This window comes from Antedon mediterranea, chromosome 9 (assembly GCF_964355755.1).
Source record: "Antedon mediterranea chromosome 9, ecAntMedi1.1, whole genome shotgun sequence".
Taxonomy (NCBI): Eukaryota; Metazoa; Echinodermata; class Crinoidea; order Comatulida; family Antedonidae; genus Antedon; species Antedon mediterranea.
In genome coordinates this window covers 25,063,982-25,085,488 of record NC_092678.1, presented here as the reverse complement: position 1 = coordinate 25,085,488, position 21,507 = coordinate 25,063,982, and the positions used below count along the sequence as shown (strand labels likewise).

The 21,507-nt window shown below is 35.1% G+C and overlaps 1 protein-coding gene across 6 annotated transcripts in view; it reads left to right on the top strand.

Annotated features, from left to right (window-relative positions):
* Window positions 1–21,507, top strand: part of LOC140059391 (uncharacterized) — a 54,200-nt gene that overhangs the window by 12,251 nt on the left and 20,442 nt on the right. For 4 of the 6 annotated variants that reach the window (XM_072105283.1, XM_072105282.1, XM_072105281.1 and 1 more), the window contains exons 16-71: window positions 109–464; window positions 617–827; window positions 921–1,276; window positions 1,393–1,600; window positions 1,881–1,946; window positions 2,630–2,722; window positions 2,873–3,225; window positions 3,419–3,629; window positions 3,776–4,131; window positions 4,281–4,491; window positions 4,585–4,940; window positions 5,046–5,253; window positions 5,396–5,464; window positions 5,688–5,783; window positions 6,078–6,107; window positions 6,307–6,396; window positions 7,353–7,421; window positions 7,521–7,613; window positions 7,740–7,799; window positions 7,937–8,029; window positions 8,361–8,447; window positions 8,629–8,721; window positions 8,832–8,942; window positions 9,040–9,135; window positions 9,492–9,572; window positions 9,710–9,788; window positions 10,085–10,180; window positions 10,482–10,552; window positions 11,056–11,169; window positions 11,270–11,371; window positions 11,470–11,574; window positions 11,671–11,769; window positions 11,853–11,951; window positions 12,050–12,148; window positions 12,253–12,351; window positions 12,452–12,550; window positions 12,646–12,744; window positions 12,842–12,940; window positions 13,038–13,136; window positions 13,235–13,333; window positions 13,422–13,520; window positions 13,643–13,741; window positions 13,839–13,940; window positions 14,164–14,271; window positions 15,037–15,133; window positions 15,874–16,046; window positions 16,495–16,785; window positions 16,931–17,039; window positions 17,288–17,469; window positions 17,757–17,903; window positions 18,131–18,259; window positions 18,399–18,532; window positions 18,949–19,093; window positions 19,459–19,746; window positions 20,178–20,542; window positions 21,161–21,371. In XM_072105283.1, the coding sequence (XP_071961384.1) occupies window positions 109–464; window positions 617–827; window positions 921–1,276; window positions 1,393–1,600; window positions 1,881–1,946; window positions 2,630–2,722; window positions 2,873–3,225; window positions 3,419–3,629; window positions 3,776–4,131; window positions 4,281–4,491; window positions 4,585–4,940; window positions 5,046–5,253; window positions 5,396–5,464; window positions 5,688–5,783; window positions 6,078–6,107; window positions 6,307–6,396; window positions 7,353–7,421; window positions 7,521–7,613; window positions 7,740–7,799; window positions 7,937–8,029; window positions 8,361–8,447; window positions 8,629–8,721; window positions 8,832–8,942; window positions 9,040–9,135; window positions 9,492–9,572; window positions 9,710–9,788; window positions 10,085–10,180; window positions 10,482–10,552; window positions 11,056–11,169; window positions 11,270–11,371; window positions 11,470–11,574; window positions 11,671–11,769; window positions 11,853–11,951; window positions 12,050–12,148; window positions 12,253–12,351; window positions 12,452–12,550; window positions 12,646–12,744; window positions 12,842–12,940; window positions 13,038–13,136; window positions 13,235–13,333; window positions 13,422–13,520; window positions 13,643–13,741; window positions 13,839–13,940; window positions 14,164–14,271; window positions 15,037–15,133; window positions 15,874–16,046; window positions 16,495–16,785; window positions 16,931–17,039; window positions 17,288–17,469; window positions 17,757–17,903; window positions 18,131–18,259; window positions 18,399–18,532; window positions 18,949–19,093; window positions 19,459–19,746; window positions 20,178–20,542; window positions 21,161–21,371 (8,190 nt within the window). The remainder of the gene's footprint in view (window positions 1–108; window positions 465–616; window positions 828–920; window positions 1,277–1,392; window positions 1,601–1,880; window positions 1,947–2,629; window positions 2,723–2,872; window positions 3,226–3,418; window positions 3,630–3,775; window positions 4,132–4,280; window positions 4,492–4,584; window positions 4,941–5,045; window positions 5,254–5,395; window positions 5,465–5,687; window positions 5,784–6,077; window positions 6,108–6,306; window positions 6,397–7,352; window positions 7,422–7,520; window positions 7,614–7,739; window positions 7,800–7,936; window positions 8,030–8,360; window positions 8,448–8,628; window positions 8,722–8,831; window positions 8,943–9,039; window positions 9,136–9,491; window positions 9,573–9,709; window positions 9,789–10,084; window positions 10,181–10,481; window positions 10,553–11,055; window positions 11,170–11,269; window positions 11,372–11,469; window positions 11,575–11,670; window positions 11,770–11,852; window positions 11,952–12,049; window positions 12,149–12,252; window positions 12,352–12,451; window positions 12,551–12,645; window positions 12,745–12,841; window positions 12,941–13,037; window positions 13,137–13,234; window positions 13,334–13,421; window positions 13,521–13,642; window positions 13,742–13,838; window positions 13,941–14,163; window positions 14,272–15,036; window positions 15,134–15,873; window positions 16,047–16,494; window positions 16,786–16,930; window positions 17,040–17,287; window positions 17,470–17,756; window positions 17,904–18,130; window positions 18,260–18,398; window positions 18,533–18,948; window positions 19,094–19,458; window positions 19,747–20,177; window positions 20,543–21,160; window positions 21,372–21,507) is intronic. The other 2 variants (XM_072105277.1, XM_072105284.1) reach the window with 2 other exon arrangements.

Sequence of the window (21,507 nt, the reverse complement as noted above, 5' to 3'; positions counted from 1 at the left end):
AGACATATTTGTACCTATTTAACCTTTTGCATTCCATTTTATTAAGGAGTTATTGGTTCTTTTAAAATGCGTTTATTTCTTTTTTACAAATGCGCTTATTTCTTGTAGGTGCTCCTCAACCACCATCTAACGTTAACGCTGAACTACGTGAAGCTAACGTCGTTTTTGTGGAATGGAAGAAGTCAACCTCTGACGTTGATCGTTACATCGTACAATACCTCACTCAATATCACGACTTAGGATGGCAGCAGATTGCATCGGTTTCAGGAGATGTTAATAACACTGCCTTCGATGTTTTGCCAGGGCTGCAATACACATTCCGTGTCGTAGCAGAGAATGAAAACGGTAGATCTAAACCAAGTAAGGTCTCCAACGTAATCACCACAGCTCCTGGTGTTCCTGGCCGAAATCCTGAGAAAATTGACATCAGCTTTTCAGAGCACTCTCTTAACATTGGTTGGTCTGTGAGTAAAATAGAATAGTTTATTATTTTAGAATAATACTGTTTTATTTATTTACTATTAAATTAGTTGCTATTGATATATAGAGAAAATAATAATAATAATAATATTACCTTTTTTTTTAAACTTAACATTTTATTGATATTGTTTTCTAGGCTATTAGTCCACTGTACTCTGGCAGTTCTGGTGTTGGATATATTCTTACAATAGTGTCACTGACCTCTGGCCAAAGTTGGACATTTAATGTGTCACATTCAACTACATCTTACACATTGAAGGGCATTGACACATCTGACAGTTATTCGGTCACTCTTCAATCCTTTAATTCCATTGGATCAGGCCCAGTTCCCTCACCCTCTGAATCTGGTGAGTTTACCATAATTGTTTTTTTTTAAACATGGCTGAAAAATCATCTCTTTAATGTTTAAATTGATTAAATGTTTTCCAATGTTAATATAGGTATTCCTCTGTCGCCATCTAATGTTCGAGCCAAACTGCAAGAAAGTGATGTTGTGTTCTTACAGTGGGACCAATCATCTTCATATGTATACCGCTACATCATTGAGTATCGTACTCAATATCACGACTTAGGATGGCAACAGATTACAAAAGCACCTGGCAGTTCAAATAGCACGTTAATCTATGTCCTATCAGGTCTTGATTACTCATTCCGTATATTTGCTGAGAATGATAACGGTCGATCCGAGCCAAGTCCAGTATCAAACACCGTCAGCACAGCCCCAGGAGCTCCGGATCAAAATCCTAAAAACATTAAATTCAGTTTTACAAGAGATTCGCTCTTGATTACATGGAGTGTAAGTATAAACTTAATTGATTTTTACAGAATTTAAACTGAGTTAAAAGATGTTTATAATCATCATCTGATGTTGCATGAATTAATACCCCTTCCATTTTATGTTTTCATTTTCAGGCCATTAGCCCACTTTACCAAGGACATTCAGATGCACAATACAACCTAACCATTACATCATTATCGTCTCATCGAGTTTGGAAATACTCTTTGTCGCCCTCAACTTCACAATATGTTCTTAGCAACATTGATACTTCTGAAGATTTTTCTGTGTCAATTCAAACCGTGAATCCATTGGGATCTGGTCCACCACCCGCTAGTGGAGTTCGTAAGTCTACTGATTTTGTTATGGCCCTCCATGTTACAACAAATGATACTTATATTATGTTTCATTCTCTTCTCTATTGCTAGTCACAAAATACCAATACAAATGTTGATGTATGTTTTATGGCTCCTGTGTCAGTAGGTCAGAACAAGATGGATAATTAAGTTACGATGTCATTTGTTGTCAACACAGCAGTGAACTGCATATTTTTTACCGCAAACTATTTGGAAACAATCAATTTGTGTGCATTAACTGTTTTAAATACATTTATTTTGATTTCCAGAAGTTATCATCGACGATACAGAAGTTGTGGTACCAACAAAAAAGTCTGATAGCGTTACTGTGTCAGGTAATGTGAACATTATATCAATCTCTTAAATTATATCATTCACTCAAGTTACCAACATTGCTAGGAATACCTCCATTAATTTTAATTAAAATAATATCACATGATTGCGGGGCGCCCTCGCAATCATCTTTTGACAGCGTGAGCATCTCATCTGCTTCACCTCACGCTGTCAACAGATTACCACGCCAGATTTTGGCTAAGTAAAATAATTTTTACTTTTACATTTTACCAGTCCCTTTTATCCTCCTAAACTGATAGGATTTGTGTCAACACACAATATACTTTGACTGGAATTTATCTCACACCTTATCTTACACCTTATTTTTCGAATTTTCGTACTTTATTGTAATTATGTTGTCTGGTTGTGTTCACTAGCCTACTAGGCCACTCATTCGTTTCCGGTTTGAGCGACAGCCTCGCTTTCCATCACGGCTTGGGTAATTCTTCCGGCTCCATACTTGGTCCACACCGACCTTTGTCTGACTTCCGAATCAGCCATCACTACGATAATACTGTTCTTTGTGGGGTGCCCGGCCTAAAGATAAACGACCTAACTAATTTTGTAAATCGATCTGCCATATTTGGGCACATTATACTTTATATAAAGATAGTTTAAAGATTAGTTTTAAATAGGATTAAAGTAACAGTTATAATTTAATCATTTTATTTTTACTTTTGTTTAGAGCACAGTTGTCCCACTATTGTATGCTATGTGTATTGTCCAGGCGGCTATGCAAAGGATGATAGTAACTGTACAACCTGTACCTGTATTGAAGGTAGTATGAGAAACTTATATAATGTTAAACTATACTGTATATGACCATAATAACCGTATGCTTAAGTAAAATCCCACCCTTGAATTAGACTATGCTTAGTAGTCTTACACAGTATATTTCATTTCATTTGTTAAACTATTTTTTTCATAGTTTTTATTGAGCCGCCATCTGAAGTCGGTGCCGAGCTAAATGATAATGTCGTGATCCTGCAATGGAAAAAATCAACCTCTGACGTGGATCGTTACGTCGTACAATACCTCACTCAATATCACGACTTAGGATGGCAGCAGATTGCATCTGTTTCGGTAAACTTTACTAGCACTATCATCAGTGTAATGCCAGGACTTGAATACACCTTCCGTGTCGTAGCAGAGAGTGCTATTGGTCGATCCAAACCAAGTAAAGTCTCCAACGTAATCACCACACCTCCTGGAATTCCAGGTCAAAATCCTCAAAATGTTAATGTTAGATTTGCAGAAGATTCTCTAATTACCAGTTGGGATGTAAGTATTCTAAGGATGAACTTAACATTCTATTTTAGTACAAAGTCTTAAGTAGGCCAAAAGACGGCTTTTATATTCCTAAAGCTTCAACATTATGAAACAAACCATTTAAATGAGATTTTAAAATCTAACAAGATATCAGTGGCATCAAAAGAAAATTGGCGTTTAAAACATTGTATTTTTTGTCTTCAAGGTTGTCAGTCCTCTATATTACGGAGGTTCAGATATGCAGTATATCCTTTCCATCGTGTCGTTGACATCTGGACAAACTTGGACCTTTAACGTGACCTCCTCTGCTTCTTCCTACACCCTCAGTGGCATCGATCTATCAGAGAGTTTCTCTGTCACCTTGCAGTCGTCCAATTCAATTGGTTCCGGTCCAGTTCCAGCACCATTGGAATCCAGTAGGTTTAACTTGAAACTCGTTTCTTTATGTTACACATATTTGTACCTATTTAACCTTTTGCATTCCATTTTATTAAGGAGTTATTGGTTCTTTTAAAATGCGTTTATTTCTTTTTTATAATGCAAATACGCTTATTTCTTGTAGGTCCTCCTCAACCACCATCTAACGTCAACGCTGAACTACGTGAAGCTAACATCGTTTTTGTGGAATGGAAGAAGTCAACCTCTGACGTTGATCGTTACATTGTACAATACCTCACTCAATATCACGACTTAGGATGGCAGCAGATTGCATCGGTTTCAGGAGATGTTAATAACACTGCCTTCGATGTTTTGCCAGGGCTGCAATACACATTCCGTGTCATAGCAGAGAATGAAAACGGTAGATCTAAACCAAGTAAGGTCTCCAACGTAATCACCACAGCTCCTGGTGTTCCTGGCCGAAATCCTGAGAAAATTGACATCAGCTTTTCAGAGCACTCTCTTAACATTGGTTGGTCTGTGAGTAAAATAGAATAGTTTATTATTTTAGAATAATACTGTTTTATTTATTTACTATTAAATTAGTTGCTATTGATATATAGAGAAAATAATAATAATAATATTACCTTTTTTTTTAAACTTAACATTTTATTGATATTGTTTTCTAGGCTATTAGTCCACTGTACTCTGGCAGTTCTGGTGTTGGATATATTCTTACAATAGTGTCACTGACCTCTGGCCAAAGTTGGACATTTAATGTGTCACATTCAACTACATCTTACACATTGAAGGGCATTGACACATCTGACAGTTATTCGGTCACTCTTCAATCCTTTAATTCCATTGGATCAGGCCCAGTTCCCTCACCCTCTGAATCTGGTGAGTTTACCATAATTGTTTTTTTTTAAACATGGCTGAAAAATCATCTCTTTAATGTTTAAATTGATTAAATGTTTTCCAATGTTAATATAGGTATTCCTCTGTCGCCATCTAATGTTCGAGCCAAACTGCAAGAAAGTGATGTTGTGTTCTTACAGTGGGACCAATCATCTTCATATGTATACCGCTACATCATTGAGTATCGTACTCAATATCACGACTTAGGATGGCAACAGATTACAAAAGCACCTGGCAGTTCAAATAGCACGTTAATCTATGTCCTATCTGGTCTTGATTACTCATTCCGTATATTTGCTGAGAATGATAACGGTCGATCCGAGCCAAGTCCAGTATCAAACACCGTCAGCACAGCCCCAGGAGCTCCGGGTCAAAATCCTAAAAACATTAAATTCAGTTTTACAGGAGACTCGCTCTTGATTACATGGAGTGTAAGTATAAACTTGAAAGTGTATTTGATTTTTAAAAGATGTTTATAATCATCATCTGATGTTGCATGAATTAATACCCCTTCCATTTTATGTTTTCATTTTCAGGCCATTAGCCCACTTTACCAAGGACATTCAGATGCACAATACAACCTAACCATTACATCATTATCATCTCATCGAGTTTGGAAATACTCTTTGTCGCCCTCAACTTCACAATATGTTCTTAGCAACATTGATACTTCTGAAGATTTTTCTGTGTCAATTCAAACCGTGAATCCATTGGGATCTGGTCCACCACCGGCTAATGGAGTTCGTAAGTCTACTGATTTATTATCATTGTGTATTATGGCCTTTAGTTATTAATCAAAATAATAATACCAATTGATTTCACAAAAAAATCATACCGCACCAAACAAGTTTTAAATTTATCTTTTTCTTTTGTTGTTCTATTTTAGTTGTTGTTGTTCCTGCAGTTGAAGTAGTGCCAACAGCAAAATCGGATGGCATACCAGTTACTGTGTCAGGTATTGATAAACAATCACTTAAGCTATCAATATCAAGCCTGTAACCAAAAGACGGATTGGGGAGGGATTCTACCACATCTCATAATGATTTTTTACTCTTTTGTGGAAAAAGAACCCCCGTGTAAAAATCTTGTCTACAGGCTCCTACCAAATATAATCGAAATAATTATTATTATGTCTTAACCCTGGTTTTCACATAATCTATTTAATCTTTCTTACTTAGAATCATCTGAATGTGGTATTCGTGTGTGTTATGGATTCTGCCCAGGTGTATATGAAATTGATGATAATGGCTGTTATACCTGTAACTGTCTCCCAGGTAACCGAGTACTCCATTTTGAAATAAACTTTAAGCTGATTGAGTGAAGTGGCAATTGCCACCAATATGTATGCTGAACCTTACAAACCACAACTCATTCCACACCACCCTCGCCACCGTATAGACAAATTCCTATTTCTTGGAGATTTAAGAACCTACTCTAAATCTTTGCTCTTTTTGTGGCACACAAACTTCCAATTAAGCCAGGTAGCAGGCATTGAATCACTATTCTATGATGTGTATACAGTATATTATCACTTATTCAATATCTTTTTTTTGTCTTTGTTGTTGAAGGTGCCACTTTGGAACCAGTAACAGAAGACGGTAGGTGAAGATTAAGTTAAAAACTCAACATTTGTTCTTAGCAATCCACATGCCAAATTTAGTTGATAGATTAAAATACTGATAGTCGTTTTTTTTTATGTTTTCAAATTGTTTATTTGTTCACAGAACCTTTTGTTATGTTGGTTAATTGCGTGTTATAAATATCTGCATATTATTATTATAAAAATGTTTTTTATAGGCAAATGTGGCTCGATTGTTTGTTACGCTGAATGTCCAAATGGCTACGCTACAGATGAAAATGATTGTGTAACTTGTGATTGTTTGCCTGGTAAGCACATTAAACTTTTAATTGAGCAGTGTAGCACCAACGACACCATTACAACAATGTTACAACAATGTTACAACAATGTCAACACTGTTACCACACTGTTATAACACTGTTATAACAATACCACACTGTTAAAACACTGTTACAACAATGTCAACACTGTTACCACACTGTTATAACACTGTTATAACAATACCACACTGTTAAAACACTGTTACAACAATGTTACAACGGTATTGCAACAGTGCTGCTACAACACAGCTATATACTGCTAAAGCACAGCTACAGTAGTACACTACAGCACAACTATAGCACTGCTTACTGCTACAGCACAACTATAGCACTGCTTACTGCTACAGCACAGCTATAGCACTGCTTACTGCTACAGCACAGCTATAGCACTGCTTACTGCTACAGCACAACTATAGCACTGCTTACTGCTACAGCACAACTATAGCACTGCTTACTGCTACAGCACAACTATAGCACTGCTTACTGCTACAGCACAACTATAGCACTGCTTACTGCTACAGCACAACTATAGCACTGCTTACTGCTACAGCACAACTATAGCACTGCTTACTGCTACAGCACAGCTATAGCACTGCTTACTGCTACAGCACAACTATAGCACTGCTTACTGCTACAGCACAGCTATAGCACTGCTTACTGCTACAGCACAGCTATAGCACTGCTTACTGCTACAGCACAACTATAGCACTGCTTACTGCTACAGCACAACTATAGCACTGCTTACTGCTACAGCACAACTATAGCACTGCTTACTGCTACAGCACAACTATAGCACTGCTTACTGCTACAGCACAACTATGGTACTGCTACACACTGTAGTACTACTTTTCAAAGCTATATATAGTTTTGATAGTAATATGTAATAAGGCAGAATGAGAATGACATTAAATTGAATGATTCTTTTCTTCATTCACTTTCAAAAGATGATGGTGCGACTGTTACGGATTTTGAAGTTGAAATGGTAACCGAAATAGCAGGAGAAGTAGATGGAGGTAAAGTAATGATTCAAATAATTGACAAAAAGTGCATGGAGTCTGATTTAATGTTTCGTAGTGTGTAATGATCATATATTTATATGGTAATGCTTTCAGATACTGATTGTGGTATTGTCATTTGTTATGGAATATGTACTGATGGTTACCTCCTAGATGACCATGGCTGTTACACATGCACATGCTTGCCAGGTACTTTTACAATTTTACAATTACTTTTCTAAAAGACAACATTAAATTAAAAAGTTATTCCTGTATGAATTAGAAAAAAACTACTAAAAGAATGCTAAATAAAGACAACAATTAATATTTGAACAGCTCCTACCAAGATACCAGTTGAAGAGGTCACACAACCTACGAATCAAGTCACTGTGGAAGGTAAGTCTCATTTAGTATGATCTTGACCATAAATAAATTACATGTTTACTTTAAAATTCTCAAAACTTGTTTGGGTGAAGTAAGTAAAATTATTGTTCAATAAAATAAACTAATCTATTACTATCTTTATTATATAGAAAGTATTTGTGGCAACATATTTTGCTTTGTTTACTGTAAAGCTGGTTATGTCAAAATGGAAAATGGTTGCCCTACTTGTGATTGTCTGCCAGGTATGTTTAAAAATCATATATGTTCCATTTATGACCCGATGTCAACCACTATACTATTCCATCCACCCATTCCATCCAATCCATCCATCCATTTCATCCAACTATTCCATCCACCCATTCCATCCAATCTATCCATCCATCTCATCCAACTATTCCATCCACCCATTCCATCCAATCTATCCATCCATTTCATCCAACTATTCCATCCATCTATTCCATCCTAACCGTCCTAACTATCTACCATCATCATTGTAACAATTATCATTGCATTTGTTAGGCACAAAATGTATGATTTTCTTTTTATTTTTACTTTACACACAAAAATATGTAGTGCCCGAGGAAATCGGAGTGACACCAACGAAACAAGCAGAAGTTGAATTTGTAACCGAAGGTGGATTTGAACCCGTCACTGCAACAGGTAGGCACACATCTAAAACTGTAGTAGACATTTCGAAAAATTACAATGCAAATGTTCCTGATTCATTATTTGACATTTATTTCTAATGTTGCATATACATTCAAACGTTGCATATATATTCAAACTTGCAGGCTTTGAAGTAAAATATTGTTCAATATTTTATCTTTTAAAATTTTTATAGAAAGTGTTTGTGGCAACATATTTTGCTACATTTACTGTGAAGCTGGTTATGTCAAAATGGAAAATGGTTGCTTTACTTGTGATTGTCTGCCAGGTATGTTTAAAAATCATTATCTTTCAAAAGCGGGGAGTGTGCACCCCAAGAGCTACTCCCTGAATCACATTAATTTTTAATTTGATCAATATCTGGCTGTTTATTTGTAGAGGATGATGAAGTTGTTCCAACCCCAGGGGCTAAAGGAGTTTCATCTTCAGGAGCTGAACTTGAAATCGTAACTGAAGCTATTGAGAGTTATGAATCGGTCACTGTAGAAGGTAACCATTACAGAAATAACCAAACGTGTGCTGTTTTTTGTAATTGTAAAAAATGATTTTTTAATGTATTTGCTCCGATTTCTTTTTTTTATGTTAGAACCTGAGGATTGTGGTATCAGAGTATGTTATGGTTCGTGCCCAGCTGGATATGCTAAAGATGACAGAGGCTGTTTTACTTGTGAATGCCTACCAGGTAATCATATTGTTATCATCATTCCTCATTATTATAACATACTAAATTCAGAAACTCTTGCGCATATGTACACCATCCGTCTATTACATCCACCTATTCCATCCACATATTCCATCCATCCATATATTCCATCCAAGTAAAATAATTGTATGCATGCTAGGACATTTCTTAACTTAACAGTTTTGGCGGAGTTCAGGCAATGACCAGTGACACAATATTCCTAGGTCGTAGAGTGTTAAATGTTTTATTGATAGAAGTGGGAAATTAGTAACACATAATATAGTACTGTAAAACTAATAATCCAGTATTCATACAATCACAGAAGTTGATAACTTTTTGACGCTCTTTTTTGGTAGATACTGCGGTCGTTCCAACTCAAGAAGCAGATGAAGTAACAGCAACGATTGAAAAAGAAGTTGAACCAGTCACTGAAGAAGGTAATCACACCACCTCCCACTGTTTGATATTATTTTTTACAACACAAAATCAGCCGGACATTAAAGCGATGTTAACTGTTAAAAGATTCTGAATAAAGATTTGATTTGATTTGATTTGATTTAACCACTTTTTTCAGTAGATATTGCAGTTGTTGCAACCCAAAAAGTGGTTGAAGTTACAGAAGTTGTTGATATTACACCAAGTGCAGGAAAACGGTTGGAAAATAATTTAATTTTGTTTGTGATGTATCAGTATTATACTTATTCCATCAGCATGTTTAGATGCCATATTTAGCACAACAATTTTTTTTATATAAATTGTTGTTTATTAGTTTTTTATATATGTACAGTCAACTCTCCTTCTGGTATTTGGAATGTATTTTTAATGGTAAAAATGAATTTGGGACTGTTTGGACTTCAAGGAAAGTCTGGTATTGGGAGAGTTCCCATTTTTGAGAAAGTCCGTTATTGGGAGAGTGACTCTATAACCATATTTAAATTACTGATTTTAGATGTATAATTGCACGTGATAATTCTGATGGTGGATTCTCTCCCACTTGTGACGAGAACGGCGATTATGAACCAATGCAGTGTCCTCCACTCGGAAAGTAAGTAACTAAGTAACTACCAGAGTGTTTAGCTGGTATCTACATATTATGTTGCTATTACTAGAACAACCATGGAAACTTGAAACATTGACAGTGAATGGAATGGCCTCAGTGAACTGTATAAGCTGTATCTACATATATGTTGCTATTACTACAACACCCCTTGACAGTGAATGGAATGGCCCAAGTCGTCCAACTGTATAAGTTATCTATTAAAGCATTGATTAGTCATTCAAAAAATCTTCTATTTAATATACATCGATCAATGAGCATATTGTAATGTTCTGTATATTTTTTGCAGCTGTATCTGTGTCGACACAGTAACAGGCGAACCGCTTGGCCCTGCGTCGGGAACACCACCTTCGTGTAAAGGTAACTTTATTGACATTATTGAGTCACACAAAAGATAAAGTAAAATTCACTTTTATGTTTTGTAACATCGTACCAGACCACACGCTTCACCTTTAGTTTTGACATTCAAGCTTACATAAGGAATGATAAGGAACTCTAAAGCCCTGTCTACACTATCAAACTATTTGGACAAAAATGTGATGTGCCCAAATATGGTAGTGATATGACCAAATATAGTAGTGATATGACATCATCATGTCCATATATGGGCACATCACATTTTTTGTCACATAAAGTTTGATATTGTAGATAGAGCTTTAGGCTTAGTTCATTTCACAGGCCTGTTACCTGTTGGGAAGGTCACAATTTATAAATAAATAAGTGAAAATAGTTTGAAATTGTTTTATAGATGCAAATATTGCACACTCACACATTGTAATTTACTGAATACTTGACTTTTTTGCAAAATATGATATAAAAAAAAGTAGATGGATTCAAACCAATTTTTTATTTTTGTTTCGCAGCTGCTCCATGTTCTGGTTTTACTGCCATCTGTAAATTTAAAAGAACGTGTGAATTTGGTTATGATTTTGATGATGGTGATTGTTTCACATGTAAATGTAAAAAACAACCAGAAGGTAAAAACCTTATTGTTATCTCATCTGATAACCTTTGACATCAGTTGAATATTTCAGTGTAGGTTAGCCAATCATAATCCTGCTATATTATATCTTTCAGTTCCATCAACATGTTCACCAATTATATGTTCTAACTTATGTGAGCATGGTAACCAAGTTGATGAAAATGGGTGCGAAATTTGTGACTGTAACCCACCACCAGGTAAAATTGTTTAAATTGTGTTGGTTTATTGTGATACGGAACTTTAAATCTCACAATTATTTTGTGTGAAATACTAAATTGCATCTTTGTATTCATAGACCCAACATGCTTACTTCCTGTTTCCTGTTTAATCTACTGTATATATGGCCATGAAGCTGATGAGAATGGATGTGAAACTTGTCAATGTAAACCTCCACCACCAGGTAAAATATTAAGAAGTTATGTACGTTTTTAATGTTATTCTGCATGTCTCAAATTCTATTTGATACTATTTGTTTTAAATATGTTATTTTTTTCAGAACCAACATGTCCACCATTTGTGTGTTTTATCTACTGTGAGCATGGCAACCAGGTTGATGAGAATGGTTGTGAAATGTGTGAATGTAACCCACCACCAGGTAAAATATTTTAAGCAAATTATGTTTTTTTTAACCATTGTATTCTGTTATATACTATTTGTTTTAAATATATTTATTTTTAGAACCAACATGTCCACCATTTGTGTGTTTTATCTACTGTGAGCATGGCAACCAGGTTGATGAGAATGGGTGTGAAATTTGTGAATGTAACCCACCACCAGGTAAAATATTTTAAACAAATTATTTTTTTTTTTAACATTTTATTCTGCATTTCTCAAATTCTGTTATATACTATTTGTTTTAAATATTTATTTTTCAGAACCAACATGTCCACCATTTGTGTGTTTCATCTACTGTAAGCATGGCAACCAGGTTGATGAGAATGGGTGTGAAATTTGTGAATGTAACCCACCACCAGGTAAAATATTTTAAACAAATTATTTACTTTTTTATCAGACTAAATCTATTTTATACAATCAAATTCTATTTTATATAAATTGTTTTAAATAAATTATTTTTTAGAACCAACATGTCCACCATTTTTGTGTTTTATCTACTGTGAGCATGGCAACCAGGTTGATGAGAATGGGTGTGAAATTTGTGAATGTAACCCACCACCAGGTAAAATATTTTAAACAAATTATTTACTTTTTTAAACATTTTATTCTGCATTTCTCAAATTCTGTTATATACTATTTGTTTTCAATTTTTATTTTTTTAGAACCAACATGTCCACCATTTGTGTGTTTTATCTACTGTGAGCATGGCAACCAAGTTGATGAGAATGGGTGTGAAATTTGTGAATGTAACCCACCACCAGGTAAAATATTTGAAATTATTTACTTCTTTTAACCATTTTATTCTGCATGTCTCAAATTCTATTTGATACTATTTGTTTTAAATATTTATTTTTAGAACCAACATGTCCGCCATTTGTGTGTTTTATCTACTGTGAGCATGGCAACCAGGTTGATGAGAATGGGTGTGAAATTTGTGAATGTAACCCACCACCAGGTAAAATATTTTAAACAAATTATTTTTTTTTTAAACATTTTATTCTGCATTTCTGAAATTCTATTTGACACTATTTGTTTTAAATATTTATTTTTAGAACCAACATGTCCGCCATTTGTGTGTTTTATCTACTGTGAGCATGGCAACCAGGTTGATGAGAATGGGTGTGAAATTTGTGAATGTAACCCACCACCAGGTAAAATATTTTAAACAAATTATTTTTTTTTTAAACATTTTATTCTGCATTTCTCAAATTCTATTTGACACTATTTGTTTTAAATATTTATTTTTAGAACCAACATGTCCGCCATTTGTGTGTTTTATCTACTGTGAGCATGGCAACCAGGTTGATGAGAATGGGTGTGAAATTTGTGAATGTAACCCACCACCAGGTAAAATATTTGAAACAAATTATTTTTTTTTTAAACCTTTTATTCTGCATTTCTCAAATTCTGTTATATAATATTTGTTTTAAATATTTATTTTTCAGAACCAACATGTCCACCATTTGTGTGTTTTATGTACTGTGAGCATGGCAACCAGGTTGATGAGAATGGGTGTGAAATTTGTGAATGTAACCCACCACCAGGTAAAATATTTTAAACAAATTATTTACTTTTTTATATGAGTTTTATTCTATTTGATACTATTTGTCTTACATTGTGTTATTTTTTTAGAACCAACTTGTCCACCATTTCTCTGTTTAATATTCTGCAAGCATGGCAACCAGGTTGATGAAAATGGGTGTGAAGTTTGTGCTTGCAATGCTCCTCCAGGTAAGAAAAAAATAAATTTAGTCAACAAACATTCTGTTGGTAGCAATAATTGTATGTTATTTGAAACAAAATATGATTTTGTTTCAAAAAATAAAAAGTTGATCACAATGTCTATTTTTTAGAGCCAGCATGTCCACCATTTGTGTGTACAATCTTCTGTGAGCATGGCAACCAAGTGGATTCAAATGGGTGCGAAATATGTTCATGCAACCTCCCACCAGGTTAGTAACGCATTCATTTGATTGGTCAATTATGCAATCCATTGAGAACATTTTGACTTGCTGCATTACTAAATCTTGATTGCTTCTTTTTTTTTAGCACCAACTTGTCCTCCAATCAATTGTGATCTTTCTTGCGGATTTGGCTTCGTCGAAGATTCAGAGACAGGTTGCGACATTTGTGAATGCTTTAATCCATTCCGTAAGTTTAGATTTATTTTTTATATCTAATTGTATGTCTCTTTTCTCTTTGTATAGTTGAAAAGCTCTTTTAATAAATTATTATAAAATTAAATATTTAATTTGCTCTTCTTGCTCCAATTTCTATCCAACTCATTATTTTCATTATTTTCAATATAAAACTGACATGCATACCTGTGTCCAGGTAAACACAGTCATAATGCATTGATTTTTCAATTTTATAGGGGTACCTGTTTGTGAGACACGGACGTGTAAAATTGATTGTGGACCAATAGGGTATATTTTAGACGCAAGTGGTTGCAGTACTTGCCGATGTAACTATGTAGAAGAAGGTAAAATGATATAAACATCAAAAAACTTTTATTTTGTAGAACTTCATGTAAATCTTTAATAACCAGTTTACACCAATTACTAGAGAAATTAATTATAATAAATGAAAACTTATATAGCACTGGTGTCCCCAACCCATGTGGAGCACATTTGTGCATTAAAATTGGAGAGTACATCAGCAAATAGCGACGTCTTCATGTTGGTTTTGAAACTGTTCAGGAGCAACTGTTGATGGTAAACTGTTCCATACATTAGGGGCTTCAACGTAAAAAGACCTTTGACCCCACTGATTTTTTACTCTACGCTCTTGAAAGTTTAATAATAATAATATAATAATAATACCACATTTATATAGGGCCCTTTTCATGAGTAATCATGCTCAAAGGCGCTTTACAAGCATTATTACCCCAGTATTTTTTGGGATCAAACACGTATGGAAACATACTCCCATAATGCAGCCGGTAACCTAGATCTAGATCTAACTGGGTACCCATTTATACACCTGGGTGGAGAGAGGCAACGTAAGTAAAGTATCTTGCCTACGGATACAAGCAATGCGGTGAGAGTTGGATTCGAACCTAGGTCTGACGATCGGTAGTCCAACGTCCAACACACTGCGCCACACGCCCTATTATGCCAACGCTAACAATGTAAACAAATGTGTCCGAGAAGTGAAATGAGAAATAATTATCCAGTTGAATATTGGAAAAAAATGTTCAACTTTTAAGAACTGCTTAATTTATGGTTGATTTGTTTTTTTCTTTAAGTGCCAATTCCACCACGTATTTCAAAGGTCTCAAGAACAAGATCAGTAGGAAAAGAACTGGAACTTCGTTGTGAAGCAGAAGGGGCTGATGAACCAAGGTTTGAAAGCAATTTTTAAAAAGTCATGCTTTTTTCATCAACTCTTCATTTCTTTATTGAAAAACCCCCAATGTTGATCATAATCCACTAACCTAGCAGAGAAGTGACAGCATATTATAAAACTAGTTTGACAAAAAAAGTGTAATGTGCCCAAATATGGTAGTGATATGCCCAAATATGATAGTGATATGACATCATCATGTCCATATATGTGTACATCACATACAGTTTGATAGTGTAGACAGAGCTTTATACTTCAATAGTATAAGATGTGGAGCACTGTGGCGCAGTGGTTAGAGCATTGGACTTGCAATCAAGAGGTTGTCGGTTCAAGCCCCGGCTCGGTCACTGCAGTGTTGAGTCCTTGAGCAAGATTCTTTATCCACATTGTTCCTCCCCACCCAGGTGATAGAAATGGGTACCGGTATGTAAAAAGTACTGGGAAGGTAAATCAGACTCGTTTGTGCGGGAGGAGTGGCGTACCCCCCACAAACATACACACATAGTGGAGTCTGGCCCAAACGCTAAAGAAATGGAGATGGGCACCATGGCCGTTAGCATTAGCTTAGGTTTTGACTTTACCTTTACTTTTAGTATAAGATGAAGGTTTGAAAGCAATTTATGTTGTTTAAATAAAGTAATAATGAATCAGCTTTTCTCATCAACAAAACCACTATTGATCATAATCCACTAACCAGACAGAGAAGTAACAGTGTATTATAACCCTTATATTTCAATAGTATAAGTTGGAGGAAGGATGGAGTGACTATTACGTCAGCTGATGGCGTTACTCTTGATGGAAACACACTACGCATCGAGGAACGCAATGCCCATGATAATGGGATGTACCGATGTGTAGCAAGCAATAATGCAGGCACGGCCGAGTCAGCTCCATTAGAACTTCGTGTTCCATGTAAGTGTATATCCTTCTATTGATCAATTTTATTTCTGATGATCTGATATAAATCATAAACTTTACTTGAGCTTTCGCTGGTTCATTGACACAGTTTAATAATAATAATAATAATAATTTATATATATAGCGCACATATCCACTGAAAGTGCTCAAGGCGCTAGCGACCACATACTGTAGTTGGTATCCGATTTCTTTTATTCATCCATTATTATCTTATGCTTTAGAATCACGAGTGAGTCCATGTAACTTGGAAACGTTATTGTGAAACCTTGTAGTTGGTAGAGCGCCATCTATATTAGAACCTTCAAGTTCGGGATTGTCGGAGGGGCCTATCATTCTTCAATTTAATCAGAATTTGTTAGGTCAACGTTTCGCTGTTTGTTTATGTGATTTACTCAAGGTTGTTGGATTTTTTTTTAAATTTTTAAACACATTTTTCCTACAGATATGGATAGTGTACCGTTTCAACCAATTTTGACACATGAGGTCACGTTGAACAATTTCACCAAGCTTCACTGTGACTCGCCGAATTCATACCCACCTCCTCGCGTATTCTGGAGCAGAGGGCGCTATAATAACCCATTGGTGTACGACAGTCGTGTCTACCAAGATAATGAAAATAATCTTGTGATTTCCAACATGAAAGAGGAAGATGTTGATGTTTACGTATGTTCTATCTTCAATGATGTCATCTTCAAGGCTCTCTACTCACGAGTTCATCGCCTCATTTTATCAGGTGTGTTTCAGTGTTGAGTAACATGTTTCCTTTTGTGTTTCCTACCACTTTGTAGTTGTTTGTTTAATTGTTGTTGTTGTTTTTATGATTGGCAATAAAGAATAAGAAATAAGAATAAGAATGAAAATCTCAAATTCTTTTTCAGATGATGAGCCTACAGCACCTAGACAAGTACAGCTTGCAACTGCTCTTCAGGACACTGTCTATGCAGCCTCTGGTGACACGTTTAGTTTGTGGTGCAGCCCTCAGGCATTGTAAGTTTAAAATGCATTGTGTTCAGTCATTTATTTATTCACTACAAAACAGAGTGACACAGGTATGACAAAATAGCTTACGCTAGTCCAGATGCACTTCCACAAATACATTTACAATTAATACCTGTCAGATGTTTGCCCTACTATGACATCATGTTGTACTTTATACAAAGTACATTAATACAATAACCTAATACATCATTTATTTATAAAATATCTGGTTTTAATATTTTCCATTATCCTTTAAGCCCAACTCCTACAACGACTTGGGACAAGATTGGTGGCGCCATACCAGAAGCTGTGTTCACGAATGGAGGATTGAAAATGACCGTGTTCAACGCAGCGTATGAAGACTCTGGCAGATACAGATGCACATCTCAGAATGGTGTTGGGGATCAGTTTGAAGGATTTGTTGACGTCATCGTTGGAGGTATGACAAAAATATCGCTTTTTATTGTTGTCAGTTTTGGACTTGATAAAAGTCCAATGCAAATAACGATAGAATAAATTAAAAAAAAAAAGTATCTCAAATGAGTGTATATTAAAACAATAAAATTCTGATTTTCTAATATTTAATGTTTTGAGGTATGTATGTATCGCTTGTGTTGCCAGTTTTGGATTTGACAAAAATTCAATACAAAGATAGAATTAATTTTGCAGAAAAGTATTTCAAATGAGTGTATATCATAACGAGAAATCCTAATTGAATGTTTTCAGATAAACCGTCTTGGCTGACTGAGATGCAAGATGTTGTTCTTTCTGTTGGAGATGACATTACACTGACCTGTGAGGCTGAGGCTGTTCCAGATGTTTCATACGACTGGTTTTTCAATGGCCAGCAATTATCTATCTCTTATTTACCATGTACGTATAAAGTTACAGGCTTTGATAATAACATTAAATATAGGTACAGTTTATGGATAGCATCAATGTTGTCGGGAAACCTGGTTGTAGGTATTAAATTGTGGCTTCGATAATACTAATGAGGGGAGCACAGGCATATCGTTCTAAACACCTTGTATCGTGATTGTGGAAATATTCTTCACTGTATTTGTAAAGTTTTCACATCTTTACTTTCTTACAATTTTCAGACAATGTGCGTTTCCGGGACAATAGACTACAAATAGTTTCCGCCAATGTAGAAAACCGTGGAGTGTACACATGCAGGGCATCAAACGTCTTTGGTACTATCATTACCAATGTTGCCATCAATGTTGTAGGTAAGAACATACTTAAGTGAATACTTAAACCCACCAACTCAAGATTAATCAGTTAATCCTGATCTAATCCTCATCACAGCTTTGACAAGAGAATGGTTTCACAAACGAAATTGAATTTTTGTATTATTAAATATTTTAGAGTTTTCTCCACGAATACTTGAAACTTCAAACGTGGAATGGAGAGTGGCAGAAGGCAGCCATGTGGCATTACGATGTGAGGGATACGGTGCTCCTGCTCCCACAACTACTTGGAGGACAGCAAATGGAGATGAGGTATGCAACAAACATTACTTTTACATTACATATATACACATGGGATCCTCCGTCGTAGAACCTATTCAGCACTTCATAGCATACTAAGAGTTTTCTCTTGATTTTGTAATGGCCTTGCCTAATTTCTAGAGATTTTAATTTAATAATGGATCATGATATTACCATCTTGTTGGGACAGCAAACGGCATCTTTTAATTTTTTAATTGATGAGCAAATCAAACAACATCTTTTTCTGGCAACCTTTGGTGCTACTATTACATCAATACTCTTTGCAACATGTACATTATTAAAAATCCTAATATAATTTCAAATACAGGTTTGAAACTAATAAGTAAGTAACTAACTTCAATAAAAGCACAAGGATTAAAAAAAAACAAGATTAAACAATTTAAAATAACAATTCTTCTCTCTGTTAGATTGTCGCTGGTTACAAATTTGAATTTGTAGAAGGTGGCTATCTGGTAATTCGCCATATTGAAGTGTATGAGGGTGGAGTGTACACCTGTGTTGTTGGTAATGGAGAATCTGAAGTTCAAATTGACTTCAATGTCATAGTAGAAGGTAAATTACTTGTATATTTCAATGCACAATAAATTTGGGGTACACTTACGGTTTAAAGGGTATATATCTCTATATAGACTTAAAGTTACTTGTAATAAGACTTTGTTTATGTAGAACATCTTTTGTATATGTTTGTCTTGTGAACAGGATTGCCATCTTTAAGAAGGATAGTAAATGAATTCGCTTATGGTTATCCTTGGAAATTTTCCTAAATATATATATGTAAAAAAACTTAAATTGACAAGATATTGTGATGTGCCCATATGGACATGATGATGTCAAATTACACATTTTTTTGTCACATAAACTTTAGACACATGTCGAATACATGTTTAATCTACTTTTCTTTTTTTAATTTATTGCAGTCTCTGACAAGATTCAAATGGTCGTACTTCCTTCATCTCGAACCCTCGTTGTCGGCCAATCAACAAGCTTCATGTGCCAAATTCGCTTTTCAACTACCGAGGTTAGAGACATTATATGGCAAGGACCCGATGGACAGAACATTGGAGAAAATGTTGAGAATTTTGTTGTAGATGACGATAACACTCTGACTGTCTTGTCAGCACGACTGGAAGATGAAGGACCTTATTCCTGCTTGGCACGTACAGATCGTGTTCAGGAGAGGGTCACGGTCAATCTGTATGTGAAAGGTATAAGATAATTTATTTTACAATATATAGCCAAACTGTATATCTATAACACCCAATTCCCAGTGCTGTATCTTCACATACTATCTATTTCCAAATTATCAAAAGAATATTTGGTAATACAACATCTCATTTATATCACATGTGGTGCCTGTATCATGTGAAGTTAGTTAAGGGTTAGGTTACTACTAGATACATGTGACACATGTGATGTTGTATTACCAAATATTCCTATGATGCTTCGGAAATAGATAGAGTATTAAGAATTGGATGCCTATAAATAGTATAAAAAATAAGATAGTATAATATCTGTATTCTATTTAAACTGTGATAATAAAAGGACACTCAACTCAACAGTAAGTTGTCCTTCAGTAAGTCTGTGCTCAAAAAGTAAAAGTATATTTGATGTTAAATTCATTCAAATTCTACTCCAGATGTACCACTCCCTCCAACTGCTGTCAAGGTGGAGAAACAGGAGGATCTGGTGGTGACCCTTGCCTGGTCATCTTCTTCTGATGGAAACTCTCCCATCCTACGATACATTGTCCAGTACATGTCGCAACATGAGGAGTATGGTTGGCGAATACTGGAAGAAGTGGCAGGTCCATACAGTAGCACAGTTCTGAGCCTGCTACCAGGCAATCAGTACACGTTCAGATTGTTGGCAGAAAACGATGTCGGTCGATCCGCTCCTAGTCTGCCCTCTAATCAAATCGAAACGGCGCCAGGTCTTCCAAGCCGCAATCCTGAAAATGTCGAAGCTAGGATCTCTGGCAGCACACTAGTGATTGTATGGAGTGTAAGTATTTGGTGCAAGAACTCTACTATTATTTATGTCAATTGCTGAAAGAGAAATTAGAAATGATACTTAAACAATTATAATTTAAAAAATAGACAAATTTTGTAAATTATTATGTAAAACACTATGGAAAAACAATGATCTTTATTGATTGATGACATAAGTCATTTTTTGTGTTGTTGTTTTTAATCTGTACATAATTAGTTCTTTGAATTATTTTGATTACTTTTGTATACTTATCGTCGTTTTTAAGTTTTGTTTTGTTTTTCTTGGATGCACGGTTTGGCACGTGTGCCATCGATATAAAGGTTGCGTTTCCAAAAAAAGATTATTATTATTATCAATTTCATTTGTAATTATTCAGAAGTATGTTATTGTAGACTTATATTACAGTATTTTGCTTCTTTTTGTTTTTGTTAGGCTGTGGATCCAATCTAACATATGGTAGTGATATGACATCATCATGTCCATATATGGGCACATCACATTTTTTGTTTGATAGTGTAGACAGAGGTTTAGAGCAGTGCTACTATTGCATCAATACTCCTATAAATTAGGTTATTGTAGACTTGTATTACATAATTTTGATTGATTGATTTATTTTGTATTTGTCATTAGGCTGTGGATCCAATCTACTGGGGAAGCTCAGATGCTCAGTACATTCTTCAGATTGCATCGCGTGACACAACTGAATCATGGGATGTGTTGCTGACCATGTCTTCCACATCATATGTACTTAACGATATTAATACATCATACCGGTACTTTGCTAAAATTCGCACTACTAATTCATATGGCAGTGGTCCGGTAGCAAGACCGTTCATATCAGGTAATGTTTGCAATATTCAAATTATTTATTAATAATGATTGAAACGTAAAACAAATAATAATAATAATAATAGTATGAATTTGTTTACGCGTCAATTCCAGCAGTAAGTGATCAAATGCGCGGTGTATGAGAGAGC